General features: G+C 47.9%; 1 protein-coding gene across 7 annotated transcripts in view; it reads left to right on the top strand.

The window, feature by feature from the left end:
- Positions 1 to 12,524, top strand: part of TLN1 (talin 1) — an 880,838-nt gene extending 868,314 nt beyond the window's left edge. For all 7 annotated transcript variants that reach the window (XM_085627686.1, XM_085627681.1, XM_085627685.1 and 4 more), the window contains 2 exons: positions 8,350 to 8,475; positions 10,727 to 12,524. In XM_085627686.1, coding sequence (XP_085483812.1) covers positions 8,350 to 8,475; positions 10,727 to 10,858 — 258 coding nt within the window. In that variant the 3' untranslated portion in view covers positions 10,859 to 12,524. The remainder of the gene's footprint in view (positions 1 to 8,349; positions 8,476 to 10,726) is intronic.
- Positions 12,525 to 21,490: the final 8,966 nt, after the last annotated feature.

Below are 21,490 nucleotides of genomic sequence, written 5' to 3'. Positions count from 1 at the left end.
GCGGCAGCCATTACTACCCAAAACGGCTGGTTTCCCTTCTTCGAAACCGAAACCTGTATTGGTTCACCAGAAACCGAAACCAAAAGTGACGCTGGTCGGATCGAGGCCCACCACACCTTCGACGCCAGCAAAACCCGTCGGCACGGACCGCACCAAACGAGACTTCGGTGCCGAGCTTGCAGCAGCCGACGTCGGCGCCGACACACGGAAAAAGACCTTCGGTGCCACCAAACCCACTCTGCTCCCGGCACCGAAACTATCGGCGCCGACCCCAAAGGTCAAACTGCCTGCTGCGTCTCACACCGCTTCGACAGCACCACCGAAGGCACACTCATCAACGACGTCGACGGCCATTACCGCCCCTCGACTCGATGACCCATCGGCACCGAAGAAGTCCACGCCCGCCTCTACAGAACTGGTCGGCGCAAAGGAATCGATGGCGCTCCAGGTGCGGCCCGTTGCTGCGCAACGCACCAAACACAAAGCAGTCCTCCAGGACACGTCCGGCTCCGAGCCGATAAAAGCTCCAACAGCCTCTTCGGCACCGGCCAACATCACGTTTGGCCTGCCGCCATCCACGGCCCCAAAACTGTTCCAAATCAGAACACGGGTCACCCACACCATGATCACGCCTGCCGAACGCTCTCCTGCACAGACGTCTCCATCACATATCATCGACGCCGACACCGGCAGGATGATGCTCCACAAGAGGAGAATAACTTCCGAGCCAGCTTTGGACTCCTACCGGATCCCGCTTAAGAAAAAGCTGCCAGTCGCTTCGGGACCAGTTCTTTACGAACCTCTCCATTCCTCTTACCAAGATCCACAGTCCTTCTCTCCCACACACTCCGAAACCGACGTTTTGGAGGACTACATGGGTGACCACGTCCCCTACCCCGGAGAGATGGACCCTGAAGGCCAACAGGACCCTGACCAAGCTTGGGATGACCCTGTAGACTCGGGTGCACCTATGGATACACAGGACCCGCAACTCTATGGAGCAAAAACATCTCCCACAGAGGACACTGCCGCATTCAACGCCCTCATTGAACGTGCTGCGGCCAATCATGGTGTGCAACTCCACTCTGACACCGTCGAGGACGACTTTCTTATGGACACTTTCGCATCCTCAGAACGGAATATAAAAACTCTACCCATGTTGAAGGGTGTCCTCAAACCAGCAAAGGACATCTTCAAGGAACCCACCAGGGCAAGAGTAATAAACCCCAGGATCGACAAGAAATACAGGTCGGCGCCTGGGGACCCTACCTACATTAGAGGCCAGTTACCTCTGGATTCCATTGTAGTTGCGAATGCTCGCAAACGGGCACACTCGCAAACAGGTGATGCTCCTCCCCCGGACAAAGAGTCCAAGGTGCTAGAGACCTCCGGCAAGCGGGTTGCGGCCCAGGCAGCTAACATATGGCGCATTGCCAATACTCAGGCGCTCCTCGCTCGCTACGATCGAGCACACTACGACACATTAGAACAATTACTCCAACATCTCCCTGACCAATTCAAAGAAGGTGCAGAGATCCTCATCGGGGAGGGACAACTCCTCACAAACGCATCCATTAAATGTGCACTGGATGCCGCAGATACAGCTGCCAGAGCCATAAACACTAGCGTCATGTTGCGACGACACGCCTGGTTGCGAATCTCCGGATTCAAACCGGAGGTACAAAATAACATCCTCAACCAGCCTGTCAACCCCGACTACTTATTCGAGCCGGAGGTTGACACCACCCTAGAGAAAATAAAAAAGGACACAGACACTGCAAAGTCCATGGGGGCTCTCCAAACGCAGTCCTTTCGGAGCGGCTCCTTTCGTCGCCCCGGAAATAGAGGAACAGGTAGAGGACAGGGGTCACAGCAAACCTACAACAAGGGAAACACACAAAGCTCCTACGATAAAAACACCCGGGGTGGTTATCGTGGCTCAAGCACAAAGGGCAGAGGACGCGGATACGGCAACACCAGGTCCTTCCCCAAGAACAAACAGTGACGCCCTCTCCCTTCCTCCCGACCACATAACACCTGTCGGGGGAAGGCTACAAAGGTTCCTGTCCACGTGGAACTCCATCACCACGGACAGGTGGGTCAAGGATATTGTCAAATACGGTTACTGCCTAGAATTAACCTCAACTCCACCCACAATACCTCCAAAACACCGTCCTATGTCCTCAGAGCACTTAACGCTCTTACAGCAGGAGGTGCTAAGCATGCTACTAAAAGGCGCAATAGAGGTCGTACCCGTCCACGAGCAAGGTACGGGGGTGTACTCCCTGTACTTTTTAATACCAAAAAAGGACGGGTCACTCAGACCTATACTAGACCTGCGACCCCTGAACCGCTACATTCTCTCCGAGCATTTTCACATGCTCACTTTACAGCAAGTCCTCCCGCTGCTCAAGCAGGGAGACTTCCTGGCCACACTGGACCTCAAAGATGCGTATTTCCACATACCCATTCACCCCTCACACAAAAAATACCTCAGGTTCACTGTTCAGGGGCAGCACTACCAATTCAAAGTCCTTCCCTTCGGCGTGACAACAGCACCCAGAGTTTTCACAAAGTGCCTAGCTACTGTGGCGGCACATCTACGGAGGCAGCACATACACGTCTACCCTTACCTGGACGACTGGCTTGTTCAAGCAAAGTCAGCCCAGCAATGTGCCAGCCACATGTCCCGCACCATTCACCTCCTTCACAGTCTGGGGTTCTCACTAAATTACCCAAAGTCCCATCTCCAGCCCGCACACGTACAATAGTACCTAGGTGCGACTATAGACACTCTAGCGGCCACAGCTCAGCCAAATTTAGTGAGAATCAACAGCATGCAAATGCTGATTTCCAAGTTCAAACCACAACACTCCCTTCCCGTGCGAGTGTTCATGCAGTTGATAGGCATGATGGCCTCCTGCATTTTCATAGTCCCACACGCGAGACTACATATGCGCCCGCTTCAGGAGTGCTTAGCACGTCAGTGGAATCAGGCTCAAGGACAGTTCAAAGACCTAGTGTTGGTGAGCGGTCGGGCATACAACTCTCTGCATTGGTGGAATCCACAAAACCTTTGCAAGGGCCGACCGTTCCAAGAGCCTGTTCCACAAATAATACTGACAGCGGACGCGTCTCTCCAGGGATGGGGAGCTCATGTACTCAACTACACAGTGCAGGGACTATGGACAACACAACAAAAGAAGATGCACATCAACCTTCTGGAATTGATGGCAATCTTCCTGGCAATGAAAGCATTCAAAGTACACTTGTGCAACAAAGTCGTGTTGATCCGGACGGACAACATGACCGCCATGTACTACATACAGAAGCAGGGAGGAACACACTCTCCACAGTTGTCTCATCTGGCTCAGAGCATGTGGAAGTAGGCCATTCAGAGGAACATGTTCCTCATGGCAGAACACCTCCCCGGCAAGGACAACCAGGTGGCGGATCTGCTCAGCAGACACAGCCACCAGATGCACGAGTGGGAGTTACACCCATCAGTACTCCAACCGTACTTCCAGCAATGGGGTCATCCAGAGATAGACCTATTCGCCACAAGCGAAAACGCAAAATGCCAAAGCTTTGCCGCCAGGTTTCCACATCCACAATCACAGGGCAATGCGATATGGATGAACTGGTCCGGCAGATTTGCGTACGCTTTTCCCCCAGCGCCGTTGATGCCGCTGGTGGCTCGCAAACTCAGACAACACTCCCTGACACTCGTCCTGGTTGCTCCAACGTGGGCACGCCAGCCATGGTACACCACTTTTCTCGAACTTTCCGTGGTACCGCATCAAAGGCTGCGGATCAAACCCGCGCATTTGACGCAGAACCATGGAGAGATTCAGCACCCAGATCCGCAACAGCTGAACCTGGCAATCTGGCTCCTGAAGTCCTAGAGTTTGGCTACCTAAACCTGCCACCTGACTGTATAGACATCATTAAGGAAGCTAGAAGGCCCACTACAAGAGCTTGCTATGCAGCCAAATGGAAAAGGTTCGTCATTTATTGCAATAATAATGACATTAACCCGCTAGACGCATCCATCCAAAACATAATTTGTTACCTCTTACACCTATACCGATGCAATCTGGCGTACACCTCGATACGTGTCCATTTGACCGCAATATCAGCCTATCTCCAGACTAGGCAGCACCTCTCTCTATTCAGAGTGCCTGCCATCAAAGCATTCTTGGAAGGACTCAAACGAGTCATTCCACCAAGCCACCCACCGGCTCCAATGTGGAACCTCAACTTGGTCCTCACACGCCTGATGGGTCCACCCTTTGAACCTCTACACTCATGCGAGATTCAATTCCTTACCTGGAAAGTAGCTTTCCTAGTAGCGATCACTTCTTTAAGAAGAGTTAGTGAACTCCAGGCACTAACCGTTCAAGAACCATTTATACAGGTTCACGCCAACGGGGTCGTACTACGTACCAACCCCAAATTCATGCCCAAGGTCATTTCGCAGTTCCACATGAATCAAACTATTGAACTGCCTGTTTTCTTTCAAAACCCACAGACTGTCGCAGAAAGAGCACTCCATACACTAGATGTAAAGAGGGCCCTCATGTATTATATCGACAGGACTAAAGTCTTTAGGAAAACGAAACAACTTTTCGTTGCCTTTGCCCCACACCACAAAGGTAACGCTATATCCAAAGCAGGTATAGCCAGATGGATCGTTAAATGTATTCAAATTTGCTATCAAAAGGCTAAACGCACATTAACGATTCCCCCACGAGCCCACTCAACACGTAAGTTAGGGGCCTCCATGGCTTTCCTAGGAAACATTCCTTTGCATGATATATGTAGAGCAGCCACCTGGTCCACTACACATACATTTACCAAACACTACTGTGTAAATGTACAATCAAAACAGCAGGCAGCTGTAGGACAGGCTGTTCTCAAAACTCTTTTTCAGACCGCTGCAGCTGGCACTGGTAGCCGCCGCTAATAGAGGGCACTGCTATGTATTCTATGCACAGATATGAATTCAGCAGCCCACATGCCTCGAACTGAATATGCTACTTACCAGTATGCATCTGTTCTTGGCATGTAGGGCTGCTGACATTCATATCGCCCTCCCTCCTCCCCGGCGCCTGTAGCAGCTGCAGCTCTCAGAATTACTGTAAAGCATGGTCATCACTTTCTGTATCTACTCCATCACTACCACAATGGCGAAAAACAATCTGAGGATGGAGAGGATGCCCATGCGCACTGTAGTCCAGGGGAGGAGTCACCTATCTCAGGATACTTCGAAGACTCTTCCAGGACAACAACGTGCAAACATCCGGACCCAACACTAGGCGGCGATCTATGCACAGATATGAATGTCAGCAGCCCTACATGCCAAGAACAGATGCATACTGGTAAGTAGCATATTCATTCTCTTTGAGTGATGTGCTGAACGATCAGGATAAACACACTTAGGCAAAGCCTCAGTCTACCCTGGCGCTTCGCCAACACCCTCTGGTAAAAAGAAGCAAACGCCTGCAGACCGTAGCTCGCCCTTCTACTTAGACCGTCAGGTTTCAGACCTCCTTCTACAAACGAAAACTGGGATCAATGTCTTTGCTCCTTCCAAATATGAAATGCAAGCATATTGATGGGCATCCGGCAGCCCTAGTCCCTGTTAATGCTTCTTGCTGGTGAGATATTTACAATCCTTGATGACGGGCCTGGCGATGCTACACTTACAGGAGTCAGGAAATTCACTGACCTACTTCAGGGTAGTATATGTGTGCCCAAAAGGCAACACAAATGGGGCTGAACACTGTAGATGCAGTATCCTGTTCTGTGGGTTCCGGGGTCATGCTCTGTGGACCGGTCTATGAGCTACTCTGAGACAGTGCAGTCGATGGATAGCGTCTTTTCCAGGAGAGCGCAGACACCTTAATAGAGAGGTGAAGCAGCCACACGATAGCAAGAGCATTCAGATTACCTACTTTGCTAGGCATTTCCATCAGCAGCACTGAAAGTTTAGGGGATTAGAATCATTGATTTGTAAAGTATTAATGCCAACTGCAGCAGTTGCCTCAACAGCAATATTTCTACCCTGCAGAGGCAGGGTAGTATGGTGACTTAGACAAGCTCAGTACTTTTCCTCCTCCTTTTCTATGCCTGCGACTCAAAAACTGGCCTGAGAGCTTGTTACAGATGCAAAGCTCTCCAGTCGGAGATCATTGGAGGCTTCTCCAATCACACTGTGCTGTGGTATGAGATCGCTTTCAACCAGCAGAGCTTGAGATTATATCATAAGGTTACTTTTCCAATCCAAAGAATCCTCTGCCCGTCTCTCAGGCTCCACCTGCTCCTGTAGAGATTTCTGTTCTTTTGGGTGCAGTGAACTCTGTTGATTGGGAAAGGTCGCTACTCAAGATACTTCCTGATTCCCAAATTTTCATCTCTGATTCTTGAAAAAAGAAAGAGAAGTTCAAAATGGTTTCACTAACAAATGGTATCACCCTCACAAAACAAGATTGTGTAGTCTCACTAGACGCAAAAGACAACAGTTAGCCCTTCAGCAGAGGCGGGTGGAGACCTGAAGGTCATAAATTATGGCGCTCTCATTTGGGAACGAATGAAGAACAAGTTACTTCCCTGTGTTGACATTTTCTTTCCGATGGATACAGCTCCTCTGACCGTTTCTGTACTGCCCTCATGCTCTACTCCTAAGGATAAAGAATGACCCTTTATGATTTCTATTTTACTTTGGCTCCGTCCTGTACTTTGATAGTCTGTGTGAGGGCATGGAATAAATACAATCTGAACCTAGGTCACTGGTGTCTGTCTGTCTGTCTGTCTCCCCCCTTATGGACCAATACATAACTCATGGTGGATCAGCGTGACAGCTGTGCTGATGCAGGTGACCATTAAAACATGCAGATCTAGTCTACCTCCTGGGAAAGGATGTCCTAGTCGGGTATCTACCCGAGCTATCCATCACAGACTGCATTACCGAAGGTAGGTACCTTGTTCCTTTCTCAATGTCTTACCTGCCTTCCTGCAGAACATCAGTAAAGGCCTCGTAAGAGCTCATTTCTACCCTCAAAGTTTGTTGTCCACTGCTAATAAGTTGGGTCTATGACTCCTATCACCTCTGAGTTCCCAGATAGCCTCAGCCATTCTATTTTCGTTGTTCTTTTCTCCAAAGCACCTCTGAGCACTCTTTCTCCATGCTAAACCTTTAGCAGGGAAACTTCAACGGTTCACATCTCCCAGCTGGTTTATGAAAATGATTTTTTGGTATATAATCTTTTCTTTCCCCTTCTATAACTGCTTCAGTGTAGAACAGTTCATTTGTGTACACCTCTCTAAACACAGTCTAAAATCTATTTGGCTACAATTATGTGCTGGTAACATACAAATTATTTGTACAGCCAGAATTATGTGTGTGTTCCATGGTAACATACAAATTATTTGTACAGCCAGAATTGTGTGTGTTCCATGAAGTGGCATTGCAGCGTCGCGGGATGTCCTACATAACACAGTGAATAGTCTGCTTGCAACATGATTTGTTTTTTCCCTGCTTATTTACAAGTGCGCAGGTCTCTGTGGTGACACCGATCAATTTCTTAGGCAAGTGTGTCTGTCTGCGTGAGTCTGCACACAGGCGTCATTCTTTATAAAGACATTGCACCACTCTTGCTGCATTACTTGAGACTTGGGAGTGATCGCCTCAACAAAACAATTAGTACCGCGCTGCTCCATGGGAGTGAACATTTGTCAAAAAGGTGGGACAAAGGGAAACATTAATCAGTTTCAAGCAAGGATTTTTAAAAGACACTAACAATAAGTCAAAAGCAGTAGGCGGGCTGCAAGACTGCAAAGATAAATACAACATGTCTTGAAGAGAACTAGATAGTGCAAGCGCTGTCTAGGCTTGACCTAAAAAGAGAGTTGTTCTCTCCTTGTTTAGTCCCTCATGAGTTTATCTAAATACTTACCTCATCCAAGGGGGAGAGGATGTAGCCTTACGGCTATAGCGGTCAACCTCAGACCTGGGGAACCGAGTTTGAGTCTCGACAACGACGCTCAACATCCTGTGATTCTGGGCAAATGCGTGCCTAACAAAAATGAATGTGTTCATCTGTAACAAAATTGGTGCTAATGTAAAGCGCTCTGATACCCGATGTTTCGAGTCTAGTTTGCACTATATAAAATTCTAAAAAAAAAAAAAAAAAAAAAAAAAAAAAAATACAAATAAAATATAAAAAAACCAATTGCCCTCAGGAGAGATCACTGCCTTCTGGTGTAAACAGGAAGATGATCATCACTCTCTGTCTGCTCTTCTCCAACACGCCTCAACATGTGTCATTGTTTGTCTCCTCTCCTTAGTCTGCCGGTAATGCAGTGAAGAGAGCCTCCGATAACCTGGTGAAGGCAGCACAGAAAGCTGCAGCCTTCGAGGACCACGACGAGACGGTAGTCGTGAAAGAGAAGATGGTTGGAGGCATTGCTCAGGTGAGCGTGGTGCAAGTTGAATAGAGAGCGTTAGAGGATTGTTATAAATAATGCCATTACGTAGTCCTAGGGGCGACCGTCTATAACTTTAGAAGCATCCGGGGGTCTATGAGGCTTGGGTGCTGACCAAGAGGCTGTGAGGGCTTCAGAACATGAGGCTAACATTGAGATAAATGCTCCCTAGGAGTAAGGGACACACCAAAAATGCTGCACTCTGGGCTCAGTACACTACGCAATCTCAATAAAAAATCGTGAGAACAGAAGCGCAAGGAATGAAATATGGTCATTCAAGAATGGACCGTGGTCTTGTCCAGCATCTACCCAGTTTATACTATATTCTTCAGCCCTGTCATAAACCAGTGGGTTGTTACCGTTATGCTTTGTAGAATTTTTCTGCTAAATCCACTATTAGAATAACATAAAATAAAATACAACTGGAGCGTTGCTAAGCAGAACACCTAGCAAGGACATCATTAGTCTTTTGGGTTAAAGAAAAGCTGTGAGGAAGGTAAAAAAGGGACATGACATCTGCAGGAGGAGAACATGCGCCGAAGTGCTTGGGAGCTGCAGGAGGAGACAGTACACAGAAACACGTATAAGAGAGTGCGTGAGAGCTGTAGGAGAAGACAGTACACAGAAGCATGTGGGAGTGTGTGGGAGCAGCAGGAGGAGGCAGTACAAAGCAGCATGTGGGAGTGCGTGGGAGCTGCAGGAGGGGACAGTACACAGGAACACGTGGGAGTGCGTGGGAGCTGCAGGAGGAGGCAGTACATAAATGTGGGAGTGTGTTGGAGCTGAAGGAGGAGACAGTACACAGAAACATGTGGGAGTGCGTGGGAGGTGCACAAGGGGACAGTACACAAACATGTGGGAGTGACTGGGAACATCAGGAGGAGACAGTACACAGAAACATGTGGGAGTGCGTGGGAACTGCACGAGGGGACAGTACACAAACACGTGGGAGTGACTGGGAACTGCAGGAGGAGACAGGGCACAACATGTGGGAGTTGTAGAAGAAGACATTACACAGAAACACATGGTAGCGTGTGGGAGCTGAAGGAGGAAACAGTACACAGAAACGTGGGAGCTGCAGGAGGAGACAGGACACAAGCGTGTGGGAACTGCAGGAGGAGACAATACACAGAAGCATATGGGAGTGTGGGAGCTGCAGGAGGAGGCAGTATACAGCAGCATGTCGGAGTGCATGGGAGCTCCAGGAAAGGACAGGATACAGAAACATGTGGGAGCTGCAGGAGGAGACAGTACGCAGTAGCAGGTGGGAGTGTGTGGGAGCTGCAGAAGGGGGCAGTCCACAGAAGCATGTGGGAGTGCGTGGAAGCTGCAAGAGGAGGCAGGACGGCAACATGTGGGAGTGCTTGTGAGCTGCAGGAAGAGACAGGACACACACACATGGGGGTGCGCGTGAGCTACAGGAGGAGGCAGTACACAGAAGCTTGTGGTAGGGCATGTGAGCTGCAGGAAGAGACAGTACACAGAAGCTTGTGGTAGTGCATGTGAGCTGCAGGGAGAGACAGTACACGGAAGCTTGTGGTAGTGCATGTGAGCTGCAGGAAGAGACAGTACAAAGAAGCACGTGGGAGGGTGTGGGAGCTACAAGAGGAGACAGGACACAGAAACACATAGGAGCAGCTGGAGGAGACAGTACACAGAAACACGTGGGAATGCGTGGGAGCAACTTGAGGAGACAGTACAAAAAACACGTGGGAGTGCTTGTGAGATGCAATAGAATATAATGGAAGGGGGAGAGATCACTAGTATTTTAAGACTCTTGAAAGGTCAATGACAGCTGAAAGTAGTGCAGTAAGATACCTGCATGAGATGCACTTACTGCTGTAAGAAGACCAGTAGAATAAATATTCATGAAGAGCTGCAGGTGGAGTAAAGTATGGCGAGAGAGGGAGAGACCTTTAGTGTTGTAATAAAACCCAGTACATTGAAGATCCCGTGAGAGCAGCATGTGGCACACAGCATGCTGAAGAGAACACTGATATTGTAAGAAGATCCAGTACTGAAGCTTCAGGGCAGGTTAGCGATAACAGCAGGAGTAGTGCAGTATGATGCATGCACCATAGTGAGAGATCATTGGACCCAATACACAGAAGATCCAGGTAGGGCAGTGACGAGCAGCACAGTTGACAAAGAAGGCAGGAGACCACATGCTGATACAAGAAGTCTGTGTGTAAAGATTGTGTTACCATTGATCATTTAATTCTTTCCCTCGCTTCTTCAGATTATTGCAGCTCAAGAGGAAATGTTGCGCAAAGAGCGTGAGCTGAGCGAGGCTCGGATTAAGTTGGCGATGATCCGCAAGCAGCAATACAAGTTCCTCCCCTCCGAGCTGCGGGACGAAGGACAGAACTGAGCTGAGCCGCTCCAGCAGCCAGTCAGGGCCTGCTGGCCTTCAACTGGAGGCCCTCCATTTGTACCACCAGCATTGGACTGCCTTTCCATGACTCTTCCAAAGGGGACACTTTTGAGGCCAGAGCTGCAGCCAGGCATGGTCACCCCACGTGGCTGCCCTGAGTTCATGCTCCTCTTCCTCTCACCAGCTTCACTGCAGGAGCCTCAGTGCTAAGCATTTCACAGCCTCTTCCACAATGTAACTTTGTTTACTTTTAGCAAATTCCTAGCCCTCCCCTCCCCCTGCCACATTCATGTCATTCACCTCTCAGTGTTGGATCTGCTTCTGCCCTGTAGACTTGCATCCCCAGTGCTTCAGAACGGCTGGGAGGCTGGCTCTGGATGACAGATGGTGAGCGCCTAAGGATGGATTCATATTGCAAGGACAGCCACCCCTTCTTACCCTCATCAGTCTGTATTCTCTTCCCCACTAGTTTTCATTGTCATCACCAGGTGCTCTGAGGTTTGGAAGATGTGTGACGGAAGAAGTGGCAGCTGAGCCTACAAGTTGGATAATTGTGCAATGAAGAGTGGTGGCAGATAAAGATGCTTTAAGGAAGGACATGGGTTTAGATCGCTGCTGTCATGCGCAGACTAGAACAATACCAGTCGCTCTCGCTCATGGGGTGCAGAAGCACATGCTTTCCCTGGTTAGTGATGAGCCGCTGCAGCCGCTTTGGTACTCTTTTCCTCAAGGTCTCCTTAACCACGCCTTCTCCTGCACGGCTAACTGAGCCTTTTTGTCAGCCTCTGAGAATGTTCGCAAACATCCAAAAATGGTCTACCCAGTACATCCTTCTTTTCTGTTGGATGATTGGAAGGAAGTGGGGTGGATGGGCCACTATTAACGTTGTGCCTTTATTAGTAAAGGTGCTAGGATGATAGGATTGGGGGGTAACTAATCAGCTCCTTCATCCTATTGTCTTTGGCAGCCCCATCTGCGACTTATACTGGGCAATCCCAGCTTGGTGTTAAGGTCCAGATGACTGATGGTGAAAGGAAGCCAGCGCTCACAGCTTCCTTGGCTCTGTGCGCAGGTGGCAGCTCGCGGTGGCTTTCTCCTTGCTCCTCTTTTACGGTGCTAGTTGATGGGAATCTGTCTTATGTTTCTTACAAGCCACACTGATTTTTTTTTTATATCTGTTTCTCTCCAAGTGCCTGCATTTTTGTTTTGATATATTCAGTATTTGTACGTTTTTAAAATGTATGTTTATGGATGCAGCACCTGGAGCGGTACCGCGGTTGGTGCCATGTGAGGTCCACTGAAGGGGCTCTGCGCCATGCCTAATCATGGAGAATTGTTACAGACAACCCCATTGGAGAACGCCTGTCCACGGTGGCGCTACTTCAGCTTTGCCTGCTTTCAATTATTACAAAGAATGGAAAATTTAAAAAATGCCTATATATAAATATATAAATATATTTTTGTCTACTTATGAGAAAGCCCATTTCCTGCACCCACTGAGACCCTCTCTTAACACTTGTTTTTAAATAATTGGGATACTTTGAGGTTGAGAGATGATGGAGTGAGTTACACATATCCTCCATATGGGTGTCCAAAGGTCATCAAGCATTTCAAAATCTCTTTTAAATCTATTAACCAATAAAGATATTTTTTTCACCGCGAATTCTTGAGTGGCGTTTCCTGTGTTGGCCCATTGGACTGAAGCTTCTCTCAGACTAGTCTGTTGTTACGTTAGGTCCATCAGTTAACATGGCATGAGTATTTATTTTTCCGTGGAAGAGATATCCAAACGAGTCTCATCGAATGCATGTGTGCGCCCAAGAGTTTCCCACGCATGGACTCTCTTAGCATGTTTGAGTCGCCTTTGCACTTGTTACAAAACTTAACCTTAGGATTCTTGAGTATTCCTCCTGTATTACTTCTGTGTCAATGTTTATATATGTTATATAAAAAACTAATCTCCAAAAGCTAGACCTAAGTAGTGAAGGCACCAATGCAGTGCCATGAACCCCAGAGTGCTGCAGTCGGGGCGCTCTAATCATAGTTGGCCTGCTGACAAACCTAGCAAGGATGATGTCTCATCCTCCCTGGGGACAGATTTTATTTGTTTCAAAAAAAGATAAAAACCTTGACTGAAAAGTAAATTCTAATCTAATTTAACAGCTAAGTAAAGGGAGGCACCTTAATGAAAGGGTGTACAAGACACAAATTAGTTGAACATAATAAGCAAGGTAAAATCCTGTAAGATTGAAAAAGAAGTAAAGATTAATACAGTCTAAACCCTACAAGGAAAAAAGAAAGCAGTTATAGTGTACATGTGCCTCTGTGGAAATTCCAAGTCCCATGCAAGTCCAAAAAGGAAAGATGGCCCCAACCGTGCCAAACACTAAGCTAATGTTCTTGTATTAAATTAATGAGAACAGGCGTAACAGAAAGGTTAGTCAGAACCTAGGTAGACGAGTTGGTCCACCTCTGAATTGTAATACTATGTCCATGGACATGGAATTTGTCCTGCAGTGGTCTAAGTAAGGCAGCATAGATCATTGTGTTCATTCTTCTTTGCAGAATAGGCCTGTGCTTATTCTTGGAGCTTGTCTGTCATCGTTCATGGCTCGAAACTCGAAGTTTTAATTGATGCTCCTACCCATAGTTTTGCAGCGTGAATGCTCTCTGGATTCACATGCTGGGCATTATTCCTCCATCTAGTGGTTGGATCTGAAATTATCCAATTTATTTGTAGTCCTTTCTCTATTTTCTTTTTTATGGTTATCGACTGACCCCCTCCCCCCCCCCCCCCCCCCCCCCACGTTGATGTATCCTGTGATATCCTATGCCTTCCCCTGGAAGTGCCCACCTTTGGCTGCCTTCTTCAGATTCTTTTTTCCACCGTTGGGTCTGGATGCTTGGCTGTAGGCTCTCCAACACGAGGAGGAAGACTTGAGGACAGTCAGTGAGAAGTTAGCTGTAAAGGTCGCTGTCTTTGGAGAACACCGACAAAGAGGTACTGGAGGAGAATTTGAGAGAGAAGGAGAAGAATTTCCTCCACTGTTTTCGAGAATGCCCGGACAGAGGCTCCCTGTGTGGTCTAATGGAGAAGGCTCCATTCCAGTTCTGCCCTAATTGCCACCACAAATTCTCACAAAGGACCAACGCCCGGTCTGCAACCTCTGTCTGCCCATAGACCATCGAAGCGACAACTGCAACGCCTCCTCCGTATTCATGTTTAAGATGCTGAGGGTGAGAGAGAGAGAGAGGCAGAGGTGAGAATATCATAGCATGTAGGGACAGCAGGCTGCTCCATCCCCAAGAGACCTGGGTCTGTTGAGCGCCGAAGAGGAAAACGTCACGGAAGGTGCCAAGGGTGAAACATCAGATACCAACTTGAGAATCAAGAGACCGGAGGTAAGAGTCATCAACCCTAAAGAAATTGCCTGAGTCCCGAAAATTGGACCGTAAAGGCATCAAAGGGAGCCTCGGCGTCGAAACACTCACCGACTGCAGGTATGCATTGAGACAGAGACTTCTCGGATCCCTTAAAAGGGACACCGCAGGAAGATCTCCCCCCAAAAACCCAGTCGTCGAAGGACAGACGAAGGAAAGACACTTCCATGTCTAAAAATGAGCAGTCGGGAGAAGAACACCGAAGCTCAACGACCGAAACGTCTTCAAAGTAATCTTTGATGCCAAAGAGAAAGACGACAATGATCCTCGATGCCAAAGAAGGTGCAGCAGCGGGTGAGAAGTAGAGCCGTCTCTAAGTCATAATGGCCGCCCTTATCTCAAAGAAAAAGGGCTTTGACAAATCCCGAAAGGTACTTTGAATTCCGCCGAAGACTGTGACACCAAAAGATCAGAGCAAAAAGGAGGTAGAAGAGATCGAGCCTCCTTTAACTCCAGAGCCACTAGAGGAGGAAGAGGAGCTCTTCAACGAAAAGGAAGAAGAGCAAAAGGGAGAAATGTTCCAAGGCTCTGATGAATCATAGTATGCAGAATCTCAGTGGCAGAACCTTGAGACAGACTTCCCGGAGGAGGGGGTAGATACCTATCTATTTAGGCCATCGCCCCTGGATGACATTGGCATGTGTAATGAGGTGATTAAGAAGGCTGCAGATAAGTTTGGACTGCAGCTGGAAGAAAGGCCACATTCTTCTTTTCTGCTGGAATCATTTTACCAACACAAGCCAGGAATAATTCCTTTCAGTGCTCTCTAGCGTTCTGGACCAGGGAAGGGAAATCTTTTAAAGAACACGCCACTTGTAGAGCTGTGACTCCAAGGGCAGAGAAAAATACAAGTATTCATCCAAGAACCCAGTATACATCAAGGGTACTATGCCGGCTGATTTGATCATCACGTCGAAGGCACTGAAGAGGGCCAACATCTCCTCTACATCAGGGCCGCCTCCAAACAAGGAGAGCAGGAGGATGGACCTTATGCGTTGGAAATGTGAGCACAGTGCTGCAAACCAGTGACCAATCGCAAATTCTAATGTCCTCCTAAATGGTCATGCCTATCAACACTGGAAAGAGATGGAGGAACTAATGAACCACCGACCTGAACACTGCAGGAAGAGAGCTGCACACCTGCTAGGAGAAGGTAAAAACATCACCTCCACATGCCTCAAATCAGCATTGAACGCAGCAGACCTATCCAGCCTCCGATGAATATGGGCATCGCCCTATGCCGTCACTCATGGCTGCAAATTTCGGGGATTAAGGCTAAAATACTAAATACCCCATTCAACAAGCCACAGTTGTTTCGCAGCATTGTGGATGACAATTTGAACCAGCTCAAAAAAAACAATAAAACTGCAAAATCATGGAATTGGGCCATACAGAAAAAGATGAAAGTAACAGCAGTTTATCTCCCAGGAAAGGACAATATAGAAACAGACAGGCTGAGCAGACCAGCGTCCTGCTCACACGAATGGGAACTGAATCTGAAAGTACTTGAAAAGATCTTTTTGAGGTGGGGGACTCCAACAATAGATCTATGTGCAAAATGCCCAAACTTTGCCTCCAGGCAGTCACACCACCAATCCCTGGGGGATGCACAGCCGATAGACCAGTCAGGAACCTTTGCTTACGCTTTTCCCTGATACCACTGTTAACAAAGTGATCAGCAAATGCAGGAGAAGCAATATGGCACACATACTAATTGCCCCACATTGGGTGAAGCAAACATGGTTCTTGAAGCTGATAGAAATAGCACAAGGAAATAATCAAAGATTGCTAATACAAGACCTACTGTCAATAGAAGAAGGAAGAGTACTACACCCAGAACCAGAGTCTTTGAGCCGGGCAGCCTGCCTCCTGAAGACTTATAATTTGGTCATTTAAAGCTACCAGAACACACACTGGCTGTCCTAAGAGAAGCAAGAAAGCCAACAAGGAAGTTCTATAGAGCAAAATGGAAAAGATCCTCTCTATGGTGTCTCAAAAATGGATGTTTGAGGCATATGAGCTGTAGATCACACACTTCTGCATAGATTGCCATCTTGTGTTGGGCCCGGATGTTTGCAGTTTGTTGTCCTGGAAAGTCTTTGGAAGTCACGGGATAGGTGGCTCCTCCTTTGGACAATAGTGCGCATGGGCATCAACTCCGTCGTCAAATTGTTTTTTTCTGCCATCGGGCTCGGATGTGTTTATCGCGCTCCAGTTCGGTGCCGTTACCAATCCAACTTTCGATGCACAATCCTTCACTCTTTTCTCCGGTATTGTTCCGATCGCGTTCCCTACTTGACGCGCATCTCTACAAGCTCGAAGTCTTCGATTCCGGGTGTCGAAGAAGGCTTTCAGGCCTAACTACGCCATTCGACCTGGCACATGAAAAGGACTCTTAAAAAGTTTCCTCAATGTGGATCCAAGTTTCCACACACAGATCTGCATGAGGTGTGTAACCTCTGCCTTTCACCGGAGCACGAGACCAGAGACTGCCCAGCTTGTGCCTCTTTCCGCTCCAAGAAAACTAACCGAGATCGTCGAGCTTGAAGAAGCATGGCTCGATTGTCGACATCTTCCTGGAGGGCATCGATGTACCAGAGTGGGAGCGGGTCAAAGAAGGCCTCGTTTGCGCCTCCAAAGCCAATGACTCAGACATCACCCCAGGGCAGAGGGTCGTAAGTAGTGACGTCGACCCCCGACTCCCTCCCCCTCCCCCTCCCCCTCCCCCCAAAAGGCTTCAGTAACACCTTCACCTTCGGGTCTAGGTGCACACCGGGACAAGACTTCCCACGTTCCGCCTTCGGGCCAGACAACGAAGTCGTCACATAAGCCTTTAGGCCACTCGGGATCGAGTCAGTCTGCTGTCGGTGCCGGAGCCCAATCCCCGGCACCCAAAAAGAAACTGTCTTCCCCCTCTGTGCCGACCACTGGCTCCACATCGACACACTCGGTACCGAAACCTACTGGTACCGACCCCTCAACTCCGAAAAATTCATCGGAACCGAGTAAAAAGTCACTTCCGAAGAGTACAGGTTCTCAACCTACGGAACCGAAAAAACAACCTGTTCCACAGGCTTCTTCAGAAATAAAAAAACTCACGTTTCCAAGCCTAAACAGCATAAATCGGCTCCAGATTCGGCACCACACAAACATTCGGAACTGAAAAAATCAGCACCAAAAGATCAACCTCCACAAGAAGAACTTTTAAGACTGGATCAAACGCAAAAAACTCTTCTTAAAGACCCAAAAACAGGTCAACTAACTCTCAGCTCCAAGAAGAGAACAATGAACATGCCTGTTCCGGCTCCATCTCCACCAAAGAGGAGGGACATTGCAACATCTCCTCTCAGACTTCCTTCTCCACCTCCTCCTCCCCCTCCCCCTCCACACCACTCCCCTACTCTATCTCCACTCCCCTCACCATCTCCTCCACCTCAGGACGACGATGACACTTCTGGGGACGGGGGGGGGGGGGGGAGGTGCAGACGATGAACCATTAGGGGATCCTAGTCAGCCTTACACCACAGGCGACCCATGGGACAATTATGGCACGCCAGATGTCCCCGATGTGCCACAAGACGACATCTATCCCTCCAGACCTTCCCCTCCAGAGGACACTATGGGTTTCACCCAGCTCGTTCACAGAGCTGCACAATACCACGGGGTAGCTCTACATACAGACCCTGTGGAGGAGGATTTTCTAATGGACACATTTGATACATCTCAAAGGTCCACTTCTGTTCTCCCTGTGTTAAAAGGGATGTTAAAACATGCACCTGATCCTGTTAGGGCTAAGGTTATTAACCCCAGAATAGAGAAAAAAATACAAATCTGCCCCAGCAGACCCTGTTTACATCAAGGGACAAATACCATTGGATTCCTTAGTGGTGTCCAACGCCAGAAAGAGGGCTAGCTCACAAACACCAGGCGATGCTCCGCCTCCCGACAAGGAGTCAAAACTCCTGGACGCTTCTGGTAAACCAACAGTGTCACAAGCAGCCAACATATGGCGTATCGCCAACGCATAATCTTTGCTGGCTAGATACGATAGGGCACACTACGATGAGTTGGAAACCCTATTACAACACCTCCCAAACAAATTCAAGGCAAAAGCCAATGACCTCATACAAGAGGGTAAACTTATAACAAACACCTCCATTCGTTGTGCTCTAGATGTGGCAGACACCGCCTCCCGAGCCATCAACACAAGTGTCCTTTTACGTAGACATGCATGGCTACGCATTTCAGGGTTTAAACCAGAAGTTCAAAATACCATACTTAACCAACCATTTGATCAAGAACATCTATTTGGCCCTGCCGTGGACTCATCTCTAGAAAAGATGAAAAAAGACACCGACATGGCTAAATCAAGGAGAGACTTGCATTCGCAAGCACCCAGACGTTAATTTCGTCGCTTCTCTTATAGGGGCACCTCCAGAGGATACTCCTCTGACAACCCCTCCACATCCTACGAAAGTCCCACCCAAACAACCTTTACCAGAGGTTATCATAGAGGAGACTACAGAGGCAATAATAAAGGCAGAGGCAAAACTAACAATACTCGCTCCGCCTCCACCCCCACTCATTGACTTCCTTCTACTCCGGTCGGGGGAAGACTGCTACAATTCCTACCCGTCTGGAGCAACATCACTACCTACAGGTGGGTGAGACAAATTCAAACCGGTTACTGTCTAGAACTCACCTCTACTCCCCCAAACATACCACCCAGACAGCTCCCAATGTCAACAGAACATTTGTCGCTGCTAAAGCAAGAAGTGCTTTCCCTTCTACAAAAACATGCAATAGAACCAGTTCCCCTGCATCAGCAAAACACAGGAGTTTACTCCCTGTACTTCCTCATTATAAAGAAAGACGGAACCCTGAGAACCATCCTGGACCTCAGACCCCTAAACCTTTACATACAATCAGACCATTTTCACATGGTCACACCAACAGGTTCTTCCTCTGCTCACACAAGGCGATTTCTTTGCCACCCTAGATCTCAGGGACGCCTACTTCCATATTCCTATTCACCCTGCTCACTGGAAATATCTCAGATTTGTAGTGGACGGTCAGCATTACCAATTCAAGGTTCTCCCATTCGGAGTCACCACAGCACCCAGAGTCTTCACAAAATGTCTAGCAGTAGTTGCAGCTCACCTAAGTAGACCACAAATTCACGACTTCCCGTATTTGGACGACTTGCTCATAAAAGCCAAGTCATACAGCCAGTGTATAAATCACACACACGCCACAATCCATCTACTTCACGACTTAGGATTCACCATAAACTTCACAAAGTCTCACCTACAACCGTCCCACATTCAACAGTATCTCGGTGTCACAATAAACACCTCAAAAGGCCTTGCATATCCCAGTCCACCGAGGATAGCAAGCATACAGTCTCATTACAAAATTCCAGGCACAACACTTGCTTCCGATGGCCTCTTGTATATTCATAGTACCTCATGCAAGACTTCAGATGCGCCCTTTACAGAATATCACGTCAGTGGAACCAGGCTCAAGGTCAGCTGACAGATCTGGTGTTGGGAGACGGCCGCACACATCGCTCTCTGCAGTGGTGGAACACACAAAACCTTTCCAAAGGGCGACCGTTCGTACAGCCGGTTCCACAGATTGTACTAACAGCAGACGCATCGCTCACCTGCTGGGGAGCTCATCTATTACATCATACCATGCAAGGCAAATGGACACCTCAGCATAAAGTACTCCACATCAGTCACCTGGAGTTACTAGCAATTTTTCTGGCATTAAAATCATTCCAGAAACAAAAATAAGGCAAAGCAGTCCTAGTCCGCACCGACAATATGACAGCAATGTACTATATCCAAAAACAATGCAGGACACCCTCCCTACAGCTCTCTCAATTAGCAGAGCATATGGAGGTGGGCTATTCCTCAAAACATTTTTCTCCTAGCCCAACGCGTTCCAGGAGTCCAAAACAGCATAGCGGATCTGTTAAGTCGTCAGACACAGATTGATGAGTTGGAACTTCATCCACAAGTTCTTCAACTGTATTTCCAAATGTAGCAGCAGCCAGAGATAGATCTCTTCACCACACATTACAACACAAAATGCCCAAGCTTCGCCGCCAGATATCCACACCCATTGTCCAAAGGCAATGCGATATGGATGAATTAGTCAGGCAAATTTGCCTACGCTTTTCCGCCTCTCCCACTCATTCCATTGGTGTTGCACAAACTGCAGCAACACTCACTGACACTCATCCTAGTTGCTCCAACATGGGCCAGACAACCATGGTACACAACACTGCTGGAACTATCAGTAGTCCCACACCACAAACTACACCTCTCCCTACACCTCTTAACACAGAACCGTGGAGACATCAGACACCCGGGCCCAGCACAGCTCAACCTAGCGATTTGGCTCCTTAAGTCTTAGAATTTGGTTACCTTAACCCATCCCCTGACTGCATGAATGTTATCAAAGAGGCTAGATGCCCCACCACTAGAGCCTGCTATGCAGCCAAGTGGAAAAGATTTTTAATGTACTGTAATAACAGCATCAATCCTTTAGATGTGTCTATTCAACACATCATATGTTACCTACTACATCTTCAAAAGTGTAATCTAGCATAAACATCTATTAGGTTACACCTCGCTGCCATAGCAGCTTACCTACAAAACAGACAACACTTGTCATTATTCAGGGTACCTGCCATTACATTTTTTATGGAAGGCCTTAAAAGAATCATTGCTCCTAGGGTACCACCCTCACCAGTGTGGAATTTAAACATTGTCCACACAAGACTAATGGGCCCTCCATTCGAACCTCTGCTTAAATGCAAGCTACAATCTCTTACATGGAAAGTCGCTTTCCTTGTGGCCATTACTTCTCTTAGAAGAGTCAGCGAGCTACAAGCACTAACTATTCAAGAACCATTTTTACAACTCCATCATAACAAAGTGGTTCTCAGGACAAATCTCAAATTCCTTCCTAAAACTCTCTCCTTTTCATCTCAATCAGTCTGTTGAGTTGCCAGTATTCTTCTCGCAACCACAAACAGAAAGAGCTCTTCATACTCTAGATGTAAAAAGAGCACTCCTTTATTATAATGACAGGACAAAACCTTTTCGCAAAACAACTCTTTGTATCCTTCTCACCACCACATAAAGGCAAAATCTGGGATCGCAAGGTGGATTGTCA

This window comes from Triturus cristatus, chromosome 2_1 (assembly GCF_964204655.1).
Source record: "Triturus cristatus chromosome 2_1, aTriCri1.1, whole genome shotgun sequence".
Taxonomy (NCBI): Eukaryota; Metazoa; Chordata; class Amphibia; order Caudata; family Salamandridae; genus Triturus; species Triturus cristatus.
This window is presented reverse-complemented; position numbering and strand designations above follow the sequence as displayed.